This window comes from Polyodon spathula, chromosome 1, assembly GCF_017654505.1.
Source record: "Polyodon spathula isolate WHYD16114869_AA chromosome 1, ASM1765450v1, whole genome shotgun sequence".
Taxonomy (NCBI): Eukaryota; Metazoa; Chordata; class Actinopteri; order Acipenseriformes; family Polyodontidae; genus Polyodon; species Polyodon spathula.
This window is the reverse complement of record NC_054534.1, coordinates 41,897,910-41,920,307: the sequence shown is the minus strand read 5'-3', so window position 1 is coordinate 41,920,307 and position 22,398 is coordinate 41,897,910. Positions and strand designations below refer to the sequence as shown.

Sequence of the window (22,398 nt, the reverse complement as noted above, 5' to 3'; positions counted from 1 at the left end):
CCATGGGGAACCGAATTTGATCCTACACCGAGATTTTACCGGCGCACTCGCTGTATAAATTCCTTTTCTCTAACCACTGGGCCAAAACCTCCTAATAACCTTTGCTATTATAAATTTTGCTGCTGTTCTAAAAAGGGCTGCGTGAAAGTACAATAAACGTACCTGTTCCATCTAGTGTCTTTAAGACAGGCTGTGAATTCGAACCCAAATGGTTCAAATCACGGCGTGGACATTCATCTAAACGTTTTCAAATGGAAAAAAATAAACAAAACAACCACAATATATTAAAAAATTTAACAAAGAAACTGCAATTTTTACGAATGAATTATACTGCACAAACAGCAGTTTAAAAAAAAAAACGCACTTCACTCCCTCTCCACGGTGCTCTCAACTGTAAACAGAGTAAGGTCGGCACAGCGTGGAGCTACCGGCGCAAGGTGTGCTGGGAGATTTGGGGGCATGGATAGGTGGCCATTTTAAAACCTCAGCGGCAGAAGCTGAGCAGATGGTGCCTTAAACAACTTGCCCATAGACATACCAGGAAACAGGCTATGTTCAACAAGAGGACGGTTGGGAAACCAAGGAAACAATAACGCGGTTAGATCAGGCAGGTAGGTGCTGGATGCAGAAAGCTTAGCAGGTAAGACCATCAGTTAGGAATTGCTGCATCGTTTTGTTAATTAAGCTGTTAATATGACTGATGTAGCTGCCAGTAAAGGGAGATTCTACGTGTTTATGATCTGCTTTTTATTTAATAATATCTGCTAGGGATTCAAAGTAAGTGGCTTGTTTCTTAGCTTCCATTCAAATTATATCACTGCTGTTCATTTCAGGCTTGGTAATTAGTGCTACAGCACTACTATTATTAGTTTGGACGAATATGTTCAGTGAATGTATACAGAAGTACAGTTGTATTTTTATGTATTTATTTTTTAAAACTGTGCCTTTTAATATTTATGATTGCAGTCATGAGTGTCTTTTCTTAAATTACTGAAATATTTACCTTTTGAGATAGCCTATACTCAGTTGCTTTTACCAATTGCCAGTGACATAGCACAGGCTTGATAAGTCAGATTGTGTTTATTCCAGCGACATGCAGTTAAAATGTGCATAAAGACACTTTGCTTATCTAGGCTTTTAATGTCTATGGATGGCAACTGGTACTGAAGATGCTGAACTACTGTCAACGACCCTTTACACTGACAGGTGATTTGTGAACCACTCTGATTGCAAACATCTTGAAAATGGACACAATTTGCAACATTTAACATTTTTTGAGTCCCATCATTTAAAAAATAAACATAATTAACTATATGAACTGGTCACAGAAAGGAGACTTTTGTTTTATATTCCAGCTCACAATGATAGACAGTGTCCAAGTACGGAGTCGGGGGGCTGTAGATTTTCAGTCATACTATGAATATGCCTGCGCTCTGCAAGACTCGGTTCCACTGCCAGCTGTGAAAGCGAAGCTTGGCCAGGGTATCTTGGACCTCAATGGAGATCGGTTAAAGCTGGTTGACTGGACTCCCATATTAAATTCTCTTACTATCAACAAACATCTACATCATGTTGCAATAAGAAGCTACCATCAGCCAAGTCTTGGTGAAGCAGGTTTGTTATTTTAAGCACTTACGAGCAGAGTCCAAAATAGTTGTCAATTCAGATAACATTATTTCAGAATTTTAATTAAATACACATTTTCATCTGTTTTAGTAATTCTTCATGAAACAGCTTTTATTTCTTGCTGATATAGTTCATCTTTTGGTATCTGAGATTTGCACAGTGTTGTGTTATATTTTAGCTCATTATTTAGCACTTATTTTAACCCTACAAATACCTAGTATGAAGTTAGCTTCTACAACAGCCAGTGGTACAAACCTTTTCTCTTTTAATGGAATTTTTTTTTTTAAATCTTAATTGCTGTGCCCACTGAGTGACCATTTTTCCTCTTTTTTACAGAAAGATATAGAACGTCTTACAGGAAAAAAATCCCAGCCTTCCGTTCCAAGGACATGACATTCAGACTGTGTAAATCAGTTAGAGGTTGTCTGACTGTTTCATATTCTCTCAAAACTGTGGAACTGCAAGGCCTTCCATTGCGAGAAAGAGATTTAATTCTTTTAACAAAGGTACAGTAAAAGCTATCATTTTATATAATTCCCAGATGATTGCAAACTAAAAGTAACATATCAAGATAGAAAATACAATTTAATTTCTGGAACCAACCATTTTGCCGCCTTCAGCAATGACAAACGTCAAAGCTTGTTTACTCCTTGGTATTATTTAAGATGTTATCTTGTTTATCTTGTAGGGATTAGCAAAAACAACATCTTTGGAGAACCTTTCGTTGGCATACTGCCCCATAGGAGATGAAGGATTGGAAGGTAAACTAAAAACACTGCTGGGATTGGTTGATGAAAAGTTCTATGGTCCTGAAGTTTGATTACAATAGTAATATGAACTGTGAACAATACCCTTATGTGAGGGTTCCCAGTGGGTCATCCAATAAAGGCACTACCACAGAATGAGACACACTGTCAAGAGCTTGCTGTATCTAATATTGTTAATCTTGAGGGCCCATAGGGAGTGCTGCATTATCGTTTGAGCTCCTCCGCTTGGTGTAGTAACATAGGCTGGGCTTCGTTCAACTCCTCATTTTTTACCACCCTTTTAAGGTTTCCCAGGCTCCTCCCACCTCCAGGTTTCAGTAGCACCCGTTGCTTAGGTTTGGTGGTTAAGAGGTGATTGGCTTGACAGGGGAAACGGGATGCACATTGATCTTCAGTCCTCTTGATTGTTAAGTGTGTTAATAATAATGTAAATCTTAATTTGAGCCTAGTCCAGTTTGTTACTAATCATGTTAAAAAGTGTTTTTCCTGACTACAAACATGCTTGTTGGTGCAGCTAAGTGCTGAAGAGTGATTCATTCAGTATCAGGGTTAGAAACTCATGCTCATTCGAGGCAAAGTAAATCTGATGAGGACTAGTTGATGTCTGCATCTCAGTAGTCCTCGGGGTGAGTACTTAAAATAAATAAATAAAATACTCTCACGTTCAGTCTTGCAAAAAAAAAAAAATGCAGGGAAGTCAATTTTCTAACGGGGTGTAGCAGTGATGAATAATCATTCACAAATAATGCTTAGAAAACAGTCACTCGGAACCGAAACCTCCCTTCATCTCCCCTGCAATGCCAACCCCACTTACTGATGTTTTACGTTTGTGTTCTCTCTCTGCGCTGGATGTGAAGTTTATCGTTTGAATTTACTGAAACACATTGCATCTTTTGAAGTAAGTGTAAAGTCATTTTACAAAAATGTGGAGATTTATACTGGGTTACGACCCTGAGTGAAGATGTCATTAGCAAAGGGGGCCGGTTGTACTAACACGGTCAAATAATAGGCCACGTTTTACTAAACATTGTAAAACTAATAACCAAACAATTACTATAATGAACATTATCATAGAATGTTGCTTCAAACAGTAACACAATATATTCATAATAAAGTTGTGTTCTTATTAGTGCTATACTGATGAATCAATCGATGAAGGCAAAATTTGGGATTAATTGATGAATTTGAATAATCATTGCAGCACTAGTTCCTATCTATAAACACTGAAGCTTGGGGCTCGCTGTCAGTAGCTTGGTGTTGTTTACTTTACCAATACAGTACTGTTGAGCGATAATCAGTTTGTTTGAAAACCAGGCTTTAATCACTGGTAACACTGTGTAACAAAAAAAAATAATAATTTGTTCCTGGGTAGTAAGTGTTATTTCCGAATTGCTTATGCCTCAAAAGTATAGAACATGGCTATTATTCCCCACAAACTTTGCTTTTGTGACCAGGACAGTGATATTTCAAAATATCACTATTTCCAATGGGAAAATGGGCAAATGTGTGTCTTTTCGTTCACATAAAGTCAGAAAAAAGCAACATATGAATCCAAATTAACATGTATTTATACTAAAGTAATACAAAGATGACTACAAAAGATTTAGAAGCGAGTAGTTTTTCAAGATTTACAATTATACTGTAAATACCCGTAAATGTCAATGTAAATGTCCCGCATAGTGCAAATAAAACACCTGTTTGGTCAATATATAGTGTGGATGCTTCCAAAAACACAACTGTTGCAGTGTTTAAAAATATATAATCCATTTATACAAAGTCTCCCAGCTTTCTTGAAAAGATCTGTGTTTCCCTCATTTTTCTTTTGTATTTGTTGTGCTCTCATTAGTATCTGTAGTAGATTCAGTGTCAGTCAGTTCTCGCAGAGTCTACTGTACTTGCTAAAGTGGTCGGCAAGGTAACACAGCTGAGAATTGTTTTCATCTGTCACCGCATCTGGTGTGGTGTGGTCAGGGTCAGTTTCTCAGCACACAAGTACAGTTAGTCACTCAGTAACGAGGTGCAAACAGGTGATTGATCGATCTGTATGGTGCTTTTTTTTTTTTTAACAAAAGTAAATTTAAATTCATAGGTGTTTATTTTTTAGCAAAATACAATCTTAGCCTATTTTAGGGGCCCCAGCTGTTGTTGTTGATTCCAACTTAGTCACTTCACATCATGACTAGCAAGTTTCAAAAGGTACTAGTCCTTTGGACTAGTAGCACAGTATTGTTAGTTTCTAACCCTGCAATAGAATTACCTTATTTGACTTGGCACATGTCGGTTACTGACACTCGCTCACCCAAATAATTTTCCTGGGTATTGAGTTCTTGCTCATTTGGCTTTTATGTGGCACCACTACTACTTTTGATAACATGTAAACATTTTAAACATCATATTTTTATGTTTTATAGTCAGAAATTACAAACAGTAATTGTTTTTTGATTTGATTAAAAAAATAAAAAATAAAATAAACAAATGTTTCTTAGGTCATGTTTACTGTTTTTGTAGGCATGAACAAAGGACTTGCACCTGTAAAAGTAGCAGGAAAGTTGTCTGAGCAAAATTAGTTTTGTCAGACATATTTTGATTGAAATCAATAATTTAATTAATATATAGTTCTTTAGAGTCAGAAAATTAGTAGTAGTATCAGATTTGTGTACTCTTGGCTCTACCTAACTTAACTGCTACTTAACTTACTAAAATAATCAATCATTAGACATGATCAGCCATTGCTTTTTTTTTATATAGTGACATGTGAATACTATATTACTGTTTTTAATTTTTCTTATTTTTCAGTTATTTGCCAAAGTGTGAAGAACTCCACCTCAATCAAGACAGTTAATTTTGCAGGCTGTAATCTAACATGGAGTGGGGCTGAACACATGGCAAACATCGTCAAGGTAAAATTTAGTAAAAATGTACCTGTATTTATAGTATAATAACCAAATGTTGCATAGTCCATAACTGTCCAGAAGAGGGTGTTCTGTTTTCCTAGGAATAGAGACGTTGATGTCATGGGTCTATGGGTAAATTGCCTAAGTAATGCATTTACTATACAGGGGCAATTTGCATGCACAGGAAAACCTATGGACCCCTGTTTCCAGCAAAAGAATAATTGAAGTAACATATGCTTGAGTATTTGTGTAATTAGTGCCACTTATTAGATGATTTTCACCCACTTTTTGTGAGTTTCTCTGACCTCGTGTGGGTATCAGCTTAAATTATACCCTATACAGTATTCTAAATGTATTGTATATGTTTTTGTATGTGTATAAGTGTGCGTATATATGTACCTAAGTGTCAGATTCTGGAGGTTTTCACAGTTTGACAATAATCACGATCTTGGTATTTTCAAATTCTCTTCTAGTACCAGGCAACCAAAAGACACAGTGAGGCTTGGGCTGAAAGTCTTCGCTATAGAAAACCTGACCTAGACTGCATGACTGGCTTACGAAGGATCAACCTTAGCTGCAATACCCTAATTGGGGATCGGGGAGCCATTTCCTTCGCAGACGCTCTTAGAGAAGATCTCTGGCTAAAAGGTATAAAAGATGATGCCAGAAAAACTGATATGTTAGGTATTCATGAACCCTATAAATGAAGTATAATCTTTTTAAAAATACAGTGCAATTAAAAACTATACAAGCACTAGTATGAAAAGAATGACTTGTGAGATAATATCATTTGGTGGGTTTTACCAAGACACCAGTGAGAGCAAGTATTAAGGTGCCAAGTTTAATGTATCACAAGCCTGTAGGATGTCAGGAACTAATATATTTTTATGTAATCCAGTACCCACTTTAGGTAACTCCTGGTTTGGCTTGTCATTGTGTCCTGGTAGAAAACAGCACATTTAAATGTCCAGCTAATATCCCAGTATCCATTATATATTTTTTTACATGAATGAAGACCAGAAATTGCACAGGTGACAGAAATGAAAAATACATATAACAGTGTGTATGTATGTATATGTATGTATGTGTGTGTGTGTGTGTGTGTGTGTGTCTATATCTATATATAGATATAATTTTAGGAAAAATCTTTTGTAGCAAAAGTTTTGGTTTTGTGGATGAGGAAAAACTTACAAGAACTTCAGTTATTTATTTCAGCTGTTTTTTTTTTTTTTTTGCAAAACTCAAAAAATGCTGATTCAAAAGTATTCATATTTCGAGAAGGAAAATTATTTTAATAACTAGTTGAGGCACCTTTAGCAATAATAACCTATTTTAAACGGTTAGGATATTTGTCAATGAGCTTTTGACATAGTGATTTTTGACCATTCTTCAATGCAAAACTGTTCCAGTTCATTCAAATTCTGAGGACTTCTCTTGTGCACAGCCTTCAACTCATACCAACGATTGTAAATCAGATTTAGATCGGGACTGACTAGGCCATTCTAGAACCTTGATTTTATTCTTCTTTAACCCTTCTGAAGTAGATTTTGATAACTACTTTGGATTGTCGTTGTGTTGGAATGTCCAGTTGTGCTTTAAATCAATCTTTGGTAGTGGAGGGTTTCAGATGATTGGCCAGTATCTTTTAGTTTGCTATGGAATCCTTTTTACCATGTATTACATTCCCTGTGCTATTAGAGGAAATACAGCCCCATAGAATGATATTACCACCTCCATGCTTGACAGTAGGTATGGTGTTCTTTCCTTTTACGCCTCACCAGACTTTCCCCAAACGTAACAACTATCAGCGTGACCAAATAGCTTTTTTTTTTGTTTGTTTTTTTGTTTCATCACTCCACAGAACCTTTCACCAGAACTCATATCCATCATTCAGATGCTGTTTTTCAAACTTCACGCGATTGTCCTTGTGACGTTTTCCTAAGAATGGCTTTTTCCTTGGCCTGTGACCACTGAGACCTTCACCATGCAATACTCAACCTGTGATTGAAATGGAAACCCCAGTCCCACTTGCAGCCAGTTCACCTTGAATATCTTTGGCAGTCAATCTCGGATAGTTTTTTACCTTTATCACAGTTCTTCTACTTGTTCTTGAGTATTGTGATGGTACCATGAGTCTTGTACTTCTTGATTGTAGAAACAGTAGTTGTAATTGGGATACTCAGATGCTAGGAAATCTTCTTGTATCCTTCTCCAGCTTTATGACAATACATAATTTTCAGCCTAAGGTCTTCAGATAGCTCTTTACTTTTTCCCCACATTGATTTACTGGTAATGACAGCAATTATCCTATGCCTAACCCTTTTATTATAATCTCTAAGAATGTTCACCTACAATCCAGCATTTTCTAGACTTTTCTAGTTAGGTTCTGCATTATCATATTGAAATTTCTAGCACCTTGTAGACAATAATATAGCATCTTTTTGCAAAAAAAAAAAGCTAAAATAAATAATTGTAGACATTTCTTGTAACCTTTTTTCCTCTTCCACAAAAGCAAAGCTTTTGTTACAGGAGTCTTTGTTTTTGAGAAATTTATCGAATTTATAAATTTCTTTTTGTGTGTGTGTGTGATATATAGGTGTCTACTTAAATCGCGATAAATTTACATATTTTTCACCGGTAGGTTGCGGGATAAAATTAGGATTTCGCAAACATTTCGCTGACCTGTGTAAACATTAAAGAAACCTAAGTAGACATTATTTCAGAGCACTATAGGCCTACAAATAGTGGTATTTGCTTCCTTACTAAAACACAGTGCAGTCATTTGTTAAAGGTAAACATGCAGCATCCCCCTGCAGATGACTTGCCCATACATTGAGACTTTTCCATCCACTGCATTTGCTGGAAGTTAAGCAAAGCTTTGCCAAGTTATACCCAGGGGCATCTGGTATACTGTAATAAAGGCAATATATGCAGCACGCTCGTTGTCATGTTATTTGTCCAGGCCAATAATTTATTTTATTAGTACAGAGTCAAAACAAAGAAAACGTGGCTATTTGGGTCTCAAATTCAAACTGCTGAAAAGTCAGCAGCAGGTTAAAGTGAATTGTCTGTGCTAGATCGTTACTGATTTAACTTGCACACAGGAATACTTTTTGTCTGGGCTGACTTTCCAGTTTGGTTTCTGGAAGCTGTTTATTTTACATTTTGATTAGCAGCTTCTGTAGTAGCCTTTTGTTTAATATGTGATTCTGAAGCTAAATAGTGATCGTTTTACAGTTTTTTCTCCAAAGCCACATTAAGATATGCAAAACAATTACCTCACTCTGCATGTACGGTTTCTTTGGGAAATATCTTGAACTGATCATCTGCCGAAATATACTTTGCTTTTTTTTGTTGTCCATTTCTACTATTTTACCTCCAATGCTGAAAACTAGATTTTTGCAACCTAAATGAAAACAGTGAAGGACTGACTTTGTCCCACCCTCTACTGCACAGTACAAGCTGATTAAAGCTTTGTTGTCATTAGAATAGTAAACAACAACATTAACCACTCTGGAGAATTTTTATTTTTTTTGTAAATGTTATTTGTGGTCGTTTTTTGTTTGTTTTTTGCTTAAGTGAAATGCACACAGGTTGGCGAAGGAATAAAAAAAAAAAGCCTATCTACAGAAGGAAGATACTTAGTTTGTGTCGCTTGTTTTGTGCAGTAGTTCATTTAAATAAGGTTTATTTATTTATTTTTTTCCTCTCGGCATTTGTTCGGTATGCATTGGCCCCTAAGAGGTGAATTTCGCGGTGATCCCTCAATTTCACTATATCCGCGAAACTGCAATTTAGGTAGACCGATATATGTATATATAATGATCTCTAAAGATCAACACAACCCTTTTTGGTCCCCTGATTACTCCTGGCTGTCGAAAAAATATTAGCATTGTAAACAGACTCCAAATTATATTGTGTAAGCAACACTAGCTGCCAAATAGTGATCTTTACATACATGTGAAGTTGCTGGTGCTGCTCCTGACTTGGGGAAGCGAGTGGATCGGGGTCTGTTTCTGTCTGCAATATGATACAGGTCAAGTATGTTGCTCCAACTTTCAAAAGAAATGACTCATGTAGAGATTGACTTTATTTTTCTTTCAAGCCTAGTGTTATGTGGAATTTTATAAAAGGGTGAGTAAATATTGTTGTTTTTTTCATTGTACTGCACACTCTTTTCCAGATGTAAGTTTATTCAAGTTAAATTTATGCCACCTTGTTTATTGTGAGGACTGTTAAATGTGTTTTCTAGTTTGTTTTTACCTGAACTACAAGATTTATTTTTTAACCAGAAGTACTGTGTCATCATTTTGCTTTTGTAGTTCATTCATGATGTTAAAGGCCTTTCTTCTGGGACATTTTTCAACTTAAATGGTGTTACATGTAGATTGGCTTGGATAATGTTTTTCAAATGAACAAATATTCGAATACATGTCTGAACATGAAAATACCATGTTTGTCCTTGCTAGGTTTAAACCTTAAACTAGTAAGCGCATTTAATGTAACCATCTGTATCAGTACAGATAAAACTGTATACAGTAAAAGCTGATCTTTTGCATGCTCTAGAAGGTTTTAGTTCCTGGCCATTAAATTACATCCAGTATGTATGTGTTAGTTATATAGTCGCAGCATTATTTCTGCTATCTCTTGTAGCACTTGACCTTCAGAAGTGTGGGATATCCAACGAAGGAGCCCGAGCACTGCTGGATGTGCTGCAGTCTAACACCACAGTAGTAGTTCTCGATCTTCGGAAAAATCCTTTAGTTGGTGAGTGTTTTGCTTACAATCATTTTGTTATTGATTTGTAATTGAGTTTTCCACACATTAAATTAAAGTAATGGTGCAAACAAGTTTTGTATTCTTAGCCATAAACGTTGCTGTAGAAAAACATTTCTGTTTTATCATATTATGCAGCTTCAAATTGTAAAACAAGTAATTGTGATATACACTGCCTGGCCTCTATTGGTACCTGTAACTGACATTGGTTTGCCATGATCACAGCCTTGACCTGACTACACAAGGTAATGCCTTCCACGTGTCTGGTAGACTGGTTGCAGCTGTGTTGCTCACACAGCTTTAGATGTCGCATAACATGATAAAAATAATTTGCATCTAGTTCAATGCAATGCCAGATTCATGTCCTAATTAAGTGTTCTGGCAGTATAGGTGTTGACCCATAAAAAAAAACAAAAAAAAAAAAACAACCTATAAATACACTTTTTTAATTTGTGTTCTTTTCTCAGATAATGATCTTATAAAGTCTATAATTGAAAGAGTACTTGTGAATTCCAATGAAGCCAGCCCTGAGGTAGGTTCTCTGTCTTTTAATTTATTCTGTCAAATATGTAATGTAATGTTTAACTGCTCGTATATGCACTTGGCTTTAGGTATGTCTTCTTTACCTTTGTCCATGATCTGAATCAGGGGTGTGCCGATAGTCATGTTTTCCTAATAATTGCCTTTAAGGAATTTGAAGTTGTTAGACATTATTTAAGTGGAATACAACATGTTAATTACTCAAAACAAAACAATGCAGTGTTTGCACAGTTATATATATATAAAATGTTTGTGTTAATATAGAACCTGTCGTGATAAAAAAAAAAACTAGAATTTATATTTTATATGCAATTATTTGTCCAACAGTTTTACTTTTTTTCACTTAGTTTCCTTAGAAATGCGTCATCTGGGCAAAGCATTGTGGGATTGTAGTCCTGGGCAAGTGTTATCTCTGATTTAAACTCAGACTATCTTGGTTTTTACAGTGGTAGCATGTGTTGGTTTGCTAGTTTTGCAGCATGTTTTCATTGATAGTTTATGGCTTCGATACGGCAGTAATAACGTTGGCGCCTTGGGTGACAGTTGGCTTTTAAATGGTCAGTGCAGAAGTTAATTGCAGTTGATTGGTACTCAGTTGTAAAGGTGAGAAAATGACAGCTTTTCTTGTTTTGAAATCAACACATTAATAAATAGGTGTGTTTTGATTTATTATTTTATTAATACCTGCTGTCAAATACTACTTAATGGAGATTACCCAGAAAATGAGTACCCCTAATCTGAATACCCTCCATGTTGTTGTTCTTGTCTTGTTCTTGTAGTACAACTGGATAAACCTACCACCTGCAAAGGACTCATTGAAACCTAAACAGCGGAAAAGAACCATAATGCTTGGAAGTGGAGTAAGAGGAAAAGCTACCATCAGGATAGGTATGAAACATTTTTGGAAGTAACTATTTACTTTTAAATGTGTAAAATGTCTCCATTTAGTTTACTTGTAACAAACGTTTAAAAAATCCAGAAACTAACATTAAGCAGTAGACAAGTCTTGTATTGTGTTGCAATCGCATACTGACTGAATGACATTCCCGTTCATTATTAAACACCATATTTTTTTTGAGCCAAGACTGGCTGTAGACCTTTTTTCTTTACATACTTGTGTGCCAGCACTAGTATGCAAGTTCTTGTCAAGAAACAAGAGAGCCCATAATACACCTGGACTGACTCTGCTTTCTGCTTCTTGCCAAAAGAAAAATCAGCTTGCGTGTGGAATGTAAATTGCCTTGGTAATTTATTGTAATGAAGTTTCAGTTATTGTTCCTCTATGCGGCAGATGAAGTTCAATTAAGAGTGGTTTCAAATGATGATCTATATAACCAACTTCCAATAAGAGCTCAAATAATAATAATAAAAAATTACAGTGGTAGCCATGGCCAGCTATTTAGCACCTATAATACTGTCGCAGTGCGATAATGCAAAAAGGGCACAAGGTTACAGTCCTGTTTTATTTTATGCAATAGCTGGGATGCCTCTAATGTGCCTTATTCTGTTGGGTAGATCAGGAAAATGTTTTGAAAAGTGATGTAAAGTACTGGAGGATACGGAAATGTAAGTGTACTGCACTTCCACAAGACAAATAAACTGTAGACAAATTAAACCAGTGAAGTTATCAGCGTTGTGTCTAAAATTTAATTTTGCATAAGGAAGCATTATATTAATGAAGACTGAGTATCCTACAATATCATGAAGGTAGGCATTGGGGTAATGAGATCATAAAAAGCCTGGATTTGCTAGTGTGATGCAGATTTATTTCCTTAATTACTCATTTGCATATTTTTATTTAAATATTTGTTATATGTATCAGGTAGTAATGTAAATGCGTGTGGTTTAATACAGTGCTGTAGTATGTAAAAAGTGTGTTTAGTTAGTATTGCACTTATCTGTGTTCTGAGTGAGTTTTAGAATGACCTTTGATATATTGCTGCATGATGAACTAGTGTGCTGTGTATTGTTTGTTTTGGATTCAATAAGTAAGCTACTTTGAGTCTGCATGCTGTTTATTCTAGTGTATGGAATAAAACATTGCCCTTTCATTTTAAAGTTGTCATCTAGGGTTTTCAAAGTAAGCTGGCAGCAGGTGCAATCCACCAGTTTTTAATGCTATATTTGCGCCTGCTATTTTATTAAAAAATATTAAGATTATTTTCGGGTATTACCGTGCAGACCATTTTGTCGTTATCATACTGTAAGTAGATATATAGTACATAATAGCTATACATATGCACCAAATAATCCAGTAATATGTTGAACCAAGGCTTTGTTAGAAAATACTTGTTTGTTTACTTTAAATGGAAAGGATTGCCTTCATACAATGTCATTTAAAAAAATGTGCTTTCTTTATTGGTTTATTTTCTACAGACTACTGTTTTTATTTGTTAGTACACATTTTATTTTTTTTGTGCACATGAGGGATGTGGTTACCCTTAATTTATCGTATGTAATATTTATCTAGGAAAAGGTTTTGGCACAGATGGATGCTGAAAGTAGGTCAATAAGAGCCCCTCCCTCTGCATACTTTGAAGACAGTACTCTAATAGAGAAGCGCTTCTACAATGTACAAAGTTATTGTTTATTACAGAACATCTGAACATATGGTAAAGTAGGATAGGGCTATCCCGTGAATGGTAAAAGAAAACTCAATAAAAAAAAAAAAAAAAAATGAGTTTAATGTATGTGTGTGTGTGTTAGTGCTGGGACAAATATCCGAACAAATATTTTTTTACATGTATTTGGATTAAAAAATCAGATGTTTTATATTTGCTAGAAATGACAAATACCTTACACTTATTTAAAAAAATGGCAAATTAAAAAGAGCTCTGTGTGATATGTGAGACTAATATAATAAAAATAAAAAGGCACGGGATCGACACAGCAACTGTGGAGCCTCTATTTTAAAAGTCTTAGACATCAAAAAGTAAACAAACCAGATTACGCGCATGTATGCATAGTGATCTCCTGGAGTCCATCTGGGTCAGAAATGCACTGTGCAACTTTAAAGCGAGTCAAAACTGACAACTGCGGGCAGGCGGTCTTGTTCAGTTGGAGTCTGCCCGGTTCTGGGTGCCATAGGGTGCCTTTCGTCTGACTGAGGAGATCCATGCTCAGCAGCATCTCCCAGGGCTGGCCCTGCAGCAGCTGGCAGAGATTTGAAAACCAGAATCTCCTGGATCATCTGGGGGCCACCAGGAGAACTGTCGGCTTGTCTCTCCTGATCTTCTCGTAGAAGACAGGGAGCAGCGGTATCGGCAGGAAAGCTGCGGAGGGAGAACCACGGGGGGCAATGGGTTGTCTCTGCTGTGGCAAAGAGATCGACGGGCTTCCCTGAAATGTGCTGCACCACTTGAGGCTGCAGTCGCCATTCTGACTCATGAGGACCAGCGTTCCCGCTAAGCCTAAAATACGCACATTTTTTGCAGTAACTGGCAACAACCTTTGCACTTGGTTTACTAACTTTTGCAAGTTATTATCATAAATATCAACCTCAATCGAGACTTCTCTTGGGGTAAACCTATTAATTTGAGACCATTCTTACAAAGCATTAACATAAGAGTATTTGTGTCTGTCTTGCAGCTGATTCTCTGATTTCCCTCTGTAAAAATGCACGTCACATTAGTGCAGAGCGCGCTCAGGCACCAGCTAGCCTACTGGTACTGGGTGGGAAAAGCGGGCATCTGGCGATTCTGCCTCTATAGAGAGTGCTGCTTGGTGCTACTCATGAACTTTGCAGTTTTTAACTCGTCATATAAATGAACACTAAAATCGGTCAAGCACAATCTTCCTGATTTATTTAGAAGTATAAATAGTCTGGTAAACATTAAATATAAATCACAATACTCACACTTTGATGGTTTTTGTTTTATTTCCCTTTAATAAACGACCATTTCAGAAATCATCTCAAGCGTTTTGAAACTGGTAAAAATGTAATCAGCACATTAGTCAAATACACATTTAAGTGTGTAGTAATTGAAGAAAACATACCATGTCCATTATTTTTTTTGCAAGTCTTTTTCCATGTATTTGCTGAAACTCAACATGGCAGCTGCACCAGCGAAGAAAAAAAACAATATTTCAGTAAGACCGAGCTAAAAGAAATTGGATTGTCTATACAAGGATGGTGCAATAGTATTTTTTGTAATTTGCGTGGCCATATGAGAGTCAGTACCATTAAGTATCATAATGCCCCTTGTAAACGCAGAGAATAGGAAAGCAAATAAGACGGCAACAATGGCAAAGCACTGCATTCTGTGCTGAAAAACTAAGACCTAAGGTACTGGGCTCAAGACGGAGCTTTCCTGAAGTAAGCTAAATTTAATTGTGTATTTCATTATTATTTAGTTTATTTCTACCTTTAATGAAGCTATAGTTAGCCCTTTTAAACCAGGGCCGTTTTTTAATTGAGTTATATTTTCTGACGACGAAGAAATTAACTCTGAACTATTTTTCTACCTATACAATCCTTAAAGGAAATTGAAATTGTCCTGTGTAAAGGATGTAGTCAATACACACTTCATAAATATGGAATATAATTCTTAGGTTTTACTGCATATTTTAATGCCAGAAATGAGCCAAGTGATATCTATAAACATTGACAGGTTTGAAGTGTCTTAAGGTGCTTTACTTACTATTACAGCAACAAGAGTCTGATTTTTTTTTTTTTTGGGGGGAGGGGGGGGGGGGACGACTGTGGTAATATTTATTAAACTTATTTTAACTACCAACATTATATTTATGTTCAAATGCAATATTATACGTTGATAAAAAGTGGGAACAAATGGAATTGGCCATTTTTGAAAAACAGAATTTGGTATTCCCAAGAATGGAACAATTAGTAGCCCTAAAGATGGTTACAATTGAAGGCAGTGCAGACGCCAGTGTTTTATGCAGTAGTATAAAGCAATTTTATGCAGGCCACCAGTTAAGTATGCAGTCTATATCTATGATAACAACCGATAGGGCTGCATAGGATCAGAGGATTATTCAAAATCTGAGGCAGAGCTACAATAAATGTAATTTTAAATGTAAATTTAAAGTAAATTGTAAAATTGTTTAAATAGTTGTGTTGGAATAATGTTTAAAAATTGTATAATGCAACGAAAATATATTAAAAAGGGTTAGTGCATGGCCAAAGATTTCTCACTGATAATTTACCCTTTCTCAGTCAAAACGGCAAGTTTTTCAGTATCTAAAAAACTTTGAGGGAAGACTGGTTGGTTATACTCCTACCTAAAACCGCTGCAGGCAGCCATTATGATGGTTGCATTTTAAACAGATTCAACTCAAAAGTTTTATTCAAGCACATCCTATCAAACCTCTGCACAGCCAAAGCACCTTATTTTAAATGAACAATTGAACCTAAAAGGGTTTATTTTCTAACTTAACACGATAAAGCACTACTTTTAAAAAATGAAAAACTATAATAAAATAAACCTTTCAAAAGAGACTAGTGTGTAAACAGGCATATGTACATACAAAAAACTGTAAAAACGAATGTATTTTTTAATGTAAAACGAAAGTAATCTGTTTTCTCTGCGTTTCTCACTCTGTGTAGCACTGAATCCAAGTTGAGCTGCAGCAGCCTGCTGCTTTTGCAGTTTTCTGATTGAAATGTTGCTGCCGAAGCGCTGTTCAAGATGACATCCCCTGATATTTTCCCTGGTGTATTCCTTGTACAAAACGAACGAATTGGTGGCTGTCAGGTCCAGTAGAGATAACAGGCTTTATTATTTTATATGTGTACAAATAAATAAATAAAAAACATTATTGTAGGTTATATTCAAAATAAAAAAACATGTATTGTCCGTTTTATGAATGATTTATTTTCTTTTTCTTATTTAGAATGTGTTTTGATAATGTTTCAGTGTCTTGCAGTAGCTGTATTGTTGGGTTCTCTGTGTTTTTTGGTTGGATAGTTCTCTTGATTGTTTTCTAATTGTTTTACACTCCATGTCGAACCATTTTTCATTTGGTTAGTTTTTTTTTCTGTTTTCATGAGTTTAAAATTTTTGTTGCTGTTCCTTCAAATATATAATTTATTTAATTTATGGCCGAGTTTATTCCATCTTTGATTTGAAATGTTTTGGTTAGAAAAGCTGTTTAACATAGTTTCTATTTCTGCACTATAAATTGTTTTGTTATATTCCTCGGCACTGCTTTCTGTCCATTTATAGGCTGGTTTGAGGTTGTATAATTTTGCAGGGTTGGGGGGGGAGGGGTTGAGGGTGAAATTATTTTGGTCAGTTTTTGTTTAGATACAGGACTGTTTGACACACACAGATGTACAGTACCCTTAGTCTGGAAGTAGACGATTTCAGAGCGAAGGTTTTGAAAGCACCCCCCTCTCTGTCATAGGGGGGAGTCAATTGGTGGCATGTAAGCTCCACACAGATATGTGTCTGTTGGGATTTTAAGATTTTGTTTTCAATTTTGACCATCGCTGGACCAAGGAGATACTAGACTGTATCCCAAGAAATATAAGGCGACCAAGAAGAAGACCTCCAGGAAGATGGAAAGATGAAATTAGGAAACACTCCAGAGCAACTTGGATGAGGGATGCAGCAGACAGGCTTTTGTGGAAGAATCTTGGGGAGGCCTTCATCCACCAGCGGATTGAAAAAGGCTGAAGATGATGATTTTTTTTGTATGTGTATATATATATATATATATATATATATATATATATATATATATATATATATTATATAATAGTAATATATATTACAAGTTTTAAAGTAAGATAGAATAGAAAATAGGAAAATCCTTACATCACTGTGCTGGCCTCTCTTCTGCTGCTCCTCAGTCGCTCTCCCTAGCTCCACCCTCAGGGCCTGGTTCTCCTGCTGTTGTTCCCTGATGGTCTTTCTCAACTCAGACACCTAGGCCTTATGCTCACTTTTCATCTTCTGGATCTCATCTCTGAGCTGGTCCACTGTGCTGGTCTGTCAGCTGGGATAGGGTTTGCTCTCTGAACTCTCCAGCATTGAGAGTCTGCTTGTTGTGTTTCACAGTACTGGGGATAGCAGGGGAGATGGGGAACTATGGATGGGTTGGCTTCTGGCTGTGCTGTCTTCAGGGACTGTGTTGAACTTGGGGTGGGGGGTGGGGGGTGGGGGGGGGGGGCTGTGCTGTGCTCTGTGCTGGCCACTTGGAGTTGTGCTGTAGTGACCGCCTATGTGGTGTGGGTGGCAGGCTGCAGGACTGTCTCATCTGCTTCACCTTTTAAAGTGTTTGTTTGTACTTTCAGAGTCTGGAAACTCTGCTCAAACACCTCCAGGCTGCTCTCACTGCCCTGGTTCAGTATTGTGCCATTGTAGTATACATTGGCTGTGAGGATTGTGCTGTCTGGGGCCTCCATAATACTGATCTGTCTGCCTTTGCTGATCCCTCTCTTCTTAATGTTTGGGTATTTCTGGCACAGGGCAGTGTGCCAGGCAGATGTGGTTTTAAGCACATGCAGCCCATGCAAGGGTTCCTGTTGTTGTGGCTCAGTTACTATTAAAAAACGTATTCACCTCAAGTCAGCACGAGAATGAATGAGGACCTGCCAACTCTCCCTTATTTGCTGGGACTATTGATGCAAATTTCAAGCTTCTTGGACAACAGCATATTCTTATATAATCCTAAGCAATGTTGGAAAAAGGCATTGTTTCTGTAAACTATGCAGGACTGATTTTTTTTAACTGTGGAACATGGCAGGATTCGATATTAACCATGGCCCGGTGGCCCGGGGCTGGTAGAGAGCACAGTTTGGCCGGTAGTTATGAAGTACCACAAGCTCGAATGGGCTGGTTACATCTAAGTAGTATAATATATAGTTCACATGGCTTCCGTTTCATGAATCCAGGAAAATGGGCCAGTGTCAAAAAGCTGAATTTAATTCACAAACCTTTTTTTTTAAAACATAACTACAAACTAACCCTAACTTTCCCACCCTGTCATATTTGTTTTACAGTCAGAATCTGAGACTACGTACCAAAGTGCTGTGTATATTGGTACTCGTTCCCACGGCAAATCAGGTTTTCTACAACTAAACAACTAATAAGCCAAAAGGAAAGCGCTGAAATCAATAAATCATAAAGAATGTAATTATGAAAAAAAAGAAGACGAACATTTAGAGTGGAGGCTTCATTATGACAGTGAAAAAAGAAGTAATGTTTTGCCTTGTTTGGTGTCAGTTTCTCAGACTTGCAGGTAAAACAGCAGCTTTATTTGTTGTGAATTTAACATTTCGTTTACATCATATCAAGTCTCACAGTAAGGTGTACTGTATGATGGATACCCAGATACGCAATCGAATTGTCTAACTTTGATTTATTATTTGATAACCAAATAATAATGTTTGCTGTAGTGTATTCAGAATAAAATAACACCTATCATATAGTAACCTAAATATTCTACATCTGTTCAATTCTAACAAATAATATTTATAAAATCTTAGTGTAAATATTGTAACCTGGCCAAAACAATAGAAAATACATTCCAACATTACAATAGTTAAACATTACTAATTACAACTAGCCATCAAGTACTGACATCAGATGAATCAAAGTCAAGTTACTTTGTTTATTCAATAACCTGTAAATAACTCAAAACAAGGATCCCTGGTTGTACTTTTAATGGTCAGTGCAAATGTTGCCGTTACTCCATCCATTCACAGAAAGTCAACAGTAGATGTTTTACATTGAACTGCAGTCCAGAGTTAAAAAATGACTCCTTTCCAACTCCAAGTATCTTGCCTTTTCTTAACATTTAGTATGTATTTATATTTATCATAATGTTAAATTACCTTTCTAATTTCAATGTTACCCAAGTTTGGATTACTGTACTCCTTTTAGCACTTGCTATATACATGTTTAATGGCTGAAGTAACATATATTGAAAGGCTTCGTTTAGCCACTTTCTTATGAGACATGGGCTCTCTTTGGTTACCATACACAGTTAGAAACATACTGAAAATAAAAACCATCATGAAAAAATATATAAATATATTGGGCCAGATAAAATTGCATCCGGGCCATTAAAAACACTAGCTCAGTGGCCCAAGGGGCCAGTAGTTAAAAATCTAAACGTAGAGTCCTGCATGGAAGCAAGAATGAAGTTTGTGCTAAGCACGAGAGATCACAAAAACAAAAAACCAGCGGCGCTGAGAAAACCAGCGCTCAATTAATAACATCTTTCTTTGCCAAAAGAAAAATGCAGATCAAGAAAGTTACATATGCAGAGACCTTTACATGTTGTGACTACTTCAGCAAACATGTTCCCAGACTCACAAATTGGAAAGTCTAAAAGTCACACAGATAATGAAAGGTGTTTCTTTTGCAATTTCAACATCAGCATTGCTTTAGAAATTCAGATTGATTGAAAACATGTGTTCCCTTTCGAGTAGAATGACAACCATTACCGAATGTGACGAGCCCTGTCTGACCGTCAGTCACTGAGCATATATAAAAAAGCTGCCCTATCAGGGCCCTGCTGTGAGGAGGATGTCCCTCCCACCTCCTGTTGAAGAGGGTCATCCTCACAGTAGCATATCTCCATTTTCTCACTGAGTCAGGTCACAGATTGCCTTGTGCGTCTTTGCTCTGGAAATTGGCTGATTTGTTGGTCTTTTGGAGCCTATAAATTTATTTTCACACGGTAAGCTACACTCAAGTGTTTTGGAGATTGCTCTTGCCTTAGTTTCGCGTCAGTTTTACTGATTAGATTGGTCTCAACCCCTCTTATTGAGATTGGCAAGCGGCCATTACTCTCTTTTACTACTTCATGTAGTCTTATTTACTGTTGGTTGAGCTATTGTGGTGCTGTAGAGTGACCCTGTGGGCTCACGGCGTCGTCATCTACGCCGATTTTCTCAGTGCCAAAGCCGATACACTCGGCACTGATTACCAGCCCGGCTTCGTCTGCGCTGTCTGGGCACCGACACCGACGCCGAATACTCACCACCGACATGTTGCTCGGCACTGATATCCCGTGCCATGTCAGAGTGCTCCACTGGGTCCTTCGCTGGGTTGCGCCAGTATCACCAGTGCACGGCAAAACTCCCCAGGCAGAGTATGAACACTCATTCTGCACCAGATGCCTAGGGCCAGACCACGCGGCCAGGGCACTGGCGGGCGAGTTGGACTGCTCTGCCTGCCAGAAGTTCTCCAAACAAACTAAGTGCAGGAGGGAAGCCCTCTCCCCAGCAGAGTCTTTCCCCAGGGCAGGGGAGAATGAGATCAATGGTGCAGAGCCCTTCCCAAAGGTCCTCAAGAGCCACCGGTATAGAGGCCTAGGCATCCGTCCGTGACACCGCTCAAGGGGACGTTCCCAAGGAGGCAGGCAGTCACCGAGGAGATACCGCTCCCCTTTCCCCATGGGGGCGCAGGCACTCTCCATCGGGATCGCTGCAGAGGCGGCAAAGCTCGGCTGAGCGGCACTTCCAAGAGCTAGCGGAGACGGTGAGGGCTCAGCAGGCAATGCTAGAGACCCTCTTAAAGTTGCACGGTAGACTGCCCCCTTCCACCGGGCAGCCCCAGCTTCCCCACTCCACCACTTCAGTTGGGCAGGCCACAGCAGGGGGCTCCATGCCGCCCCTGCCACATGTGTCACAGACGGAGGAGTTCTGGGCCTTGATGCAGCACGAAGCTGCTGCCATGGACGCTCCCAGGCCGGCAGAACAGGAGGGGAAAGGGAACCGCTTCCTGAAACAAAAGGGACACCCACAGCAAGCCTTACCATTGTGCCAGGACTTTCTGGAGCTGGTTCGCGCCTCTTGAGGCAACTCGGCGTCCGCTCCCTCAAGCTCCAGAATGGCAGAATCCCTGCTTCACACCACAGGAGCCCAAGAAGCTGGCCTAGGCACATTCCCCAACATTGGGGACACGGTCATGGTACTGGTACAAGGTTCCACACAAAGAGACAAAGACCCCACAGCCCATCCAAGCACCGTAGGACTACTGACCGTATGCTCAAGAAAGCATGTGCGTCAGCGATGTTATCAGTCTGGGCTGTTGACGGCACAGTGTATCCTCCAGTCTGTTCCACCGGGCAACTGGTTCACATCGGTCGACCTGCAAAATGCCTACTTCCATGTCCCGATCCGTCCCACGCACAGAAAGTATCTGTGCTTCGCCTTTCAAGACAGTGCATACGAATTCTGCTTGCTGCCGTTTGGCCTCTCGCTGGCGTACCGCACATTTTCAAAGTGCATGGATGCAGCACTGGCTCCACTCAGGCTGCGGGGTATTCGGATCCTGAACTATCTGGACGATTGGCTATTTTGTGCGCGTTCCAAAGCACGCACCGAGGCGCACACCAAACAGGTCATAGATCATGTGATGAAGTTAAGGCCCTCCATACATCAACAGAAGAGCAACTTCGTACCATCTCAGACCACAGTGTACCCAGGAATCAAACTGAACTCTGAGAACATGCTTACCTCACTGTCGGAAGACGGGATTCGATCGATGGAAGTCACACTCTCCCAATTCAGAGAGGATGCTCTTCTACAGGTCAGAATATTCCAAATTGTTGGGGCTGATGGCAGCCACCTCGACAGTCCTTCCCTTGGGGCTGCTGAGAATGCGCCCGCTTCAAGCCTGGGTAAATACACTCCAAGGTGCACTCTGTCCGCGATCCACACGGGCTGGTGCGAGTATCCAGACAATGCTGGAAGACAGTGGAGTGGTGGCTCCATCCCGGCAATCTGCACCTCGGATCTCCCCTCTGCTCCCCTCACAGAAGGGAAGTTGTCACTACGGACGCCTTCAGCCTGGGCTGGGGAGTGGTCTGGAATAGGA

At 38.4% G+C, this 22,398-nt stretch overlaps 1 protein-coding gene across 4 annotated transcripts in view; it reads left to right on the top strand.

Annotated features, from left to right (window-relative positions):
• Positions 1-475: 475 nt before the first annotated feature.
• cep78 (centrosomal protein 78) overlaps positions 476-22,398 on the top strand; it is a 47,324-nt gene continuing 25,401 nt past the window's right edge. Inside the window, exons 1-10 of one of the 4 annotated variants that reach the window (XM_041255918.1) lie at positions 476-640; positions 1,134-1,206; positions 1,356-1,614; positions 1,963-2,132; positions 2,315-2,387; positions 5,190-5,293; positions 5,761-5,935; positions 9,941-10,054; positions 10,531-10,595; positions 11,383-11,491. In XM_041255918.1, the coding sequence (XP_041111852.1) occupies positions 1,362-1,614; positions 1,963-2,132; positions 2,315-2,387; positions 5,190-5,293; positions 5,761-5,935; positions 9,941-10,054; positions 10,531-10,595; positions 11,383-11,491 (1,063 nt within the window). In that variant the 5' untranslated portion in view covers positions 476-640; positions 1,134-1,206; positions 1,356-1,361. Of the gene's footprint in view, positions 641-903; positions 1,207-1,355; positions 1,615-1,962; positions 2,133-2,314; positions 2,388-5,189; positions 5,294-5,760; positions 5,936-9,940; positions 10,055-10,530; positions 10,596-11,382; positions 11,492-22,398 lie in introns of those variants that run through there. The other 3 variants (XM_041255927.1, XM_041255910.1, XM_041255935.1) reach the window with 3 other exon arrangements.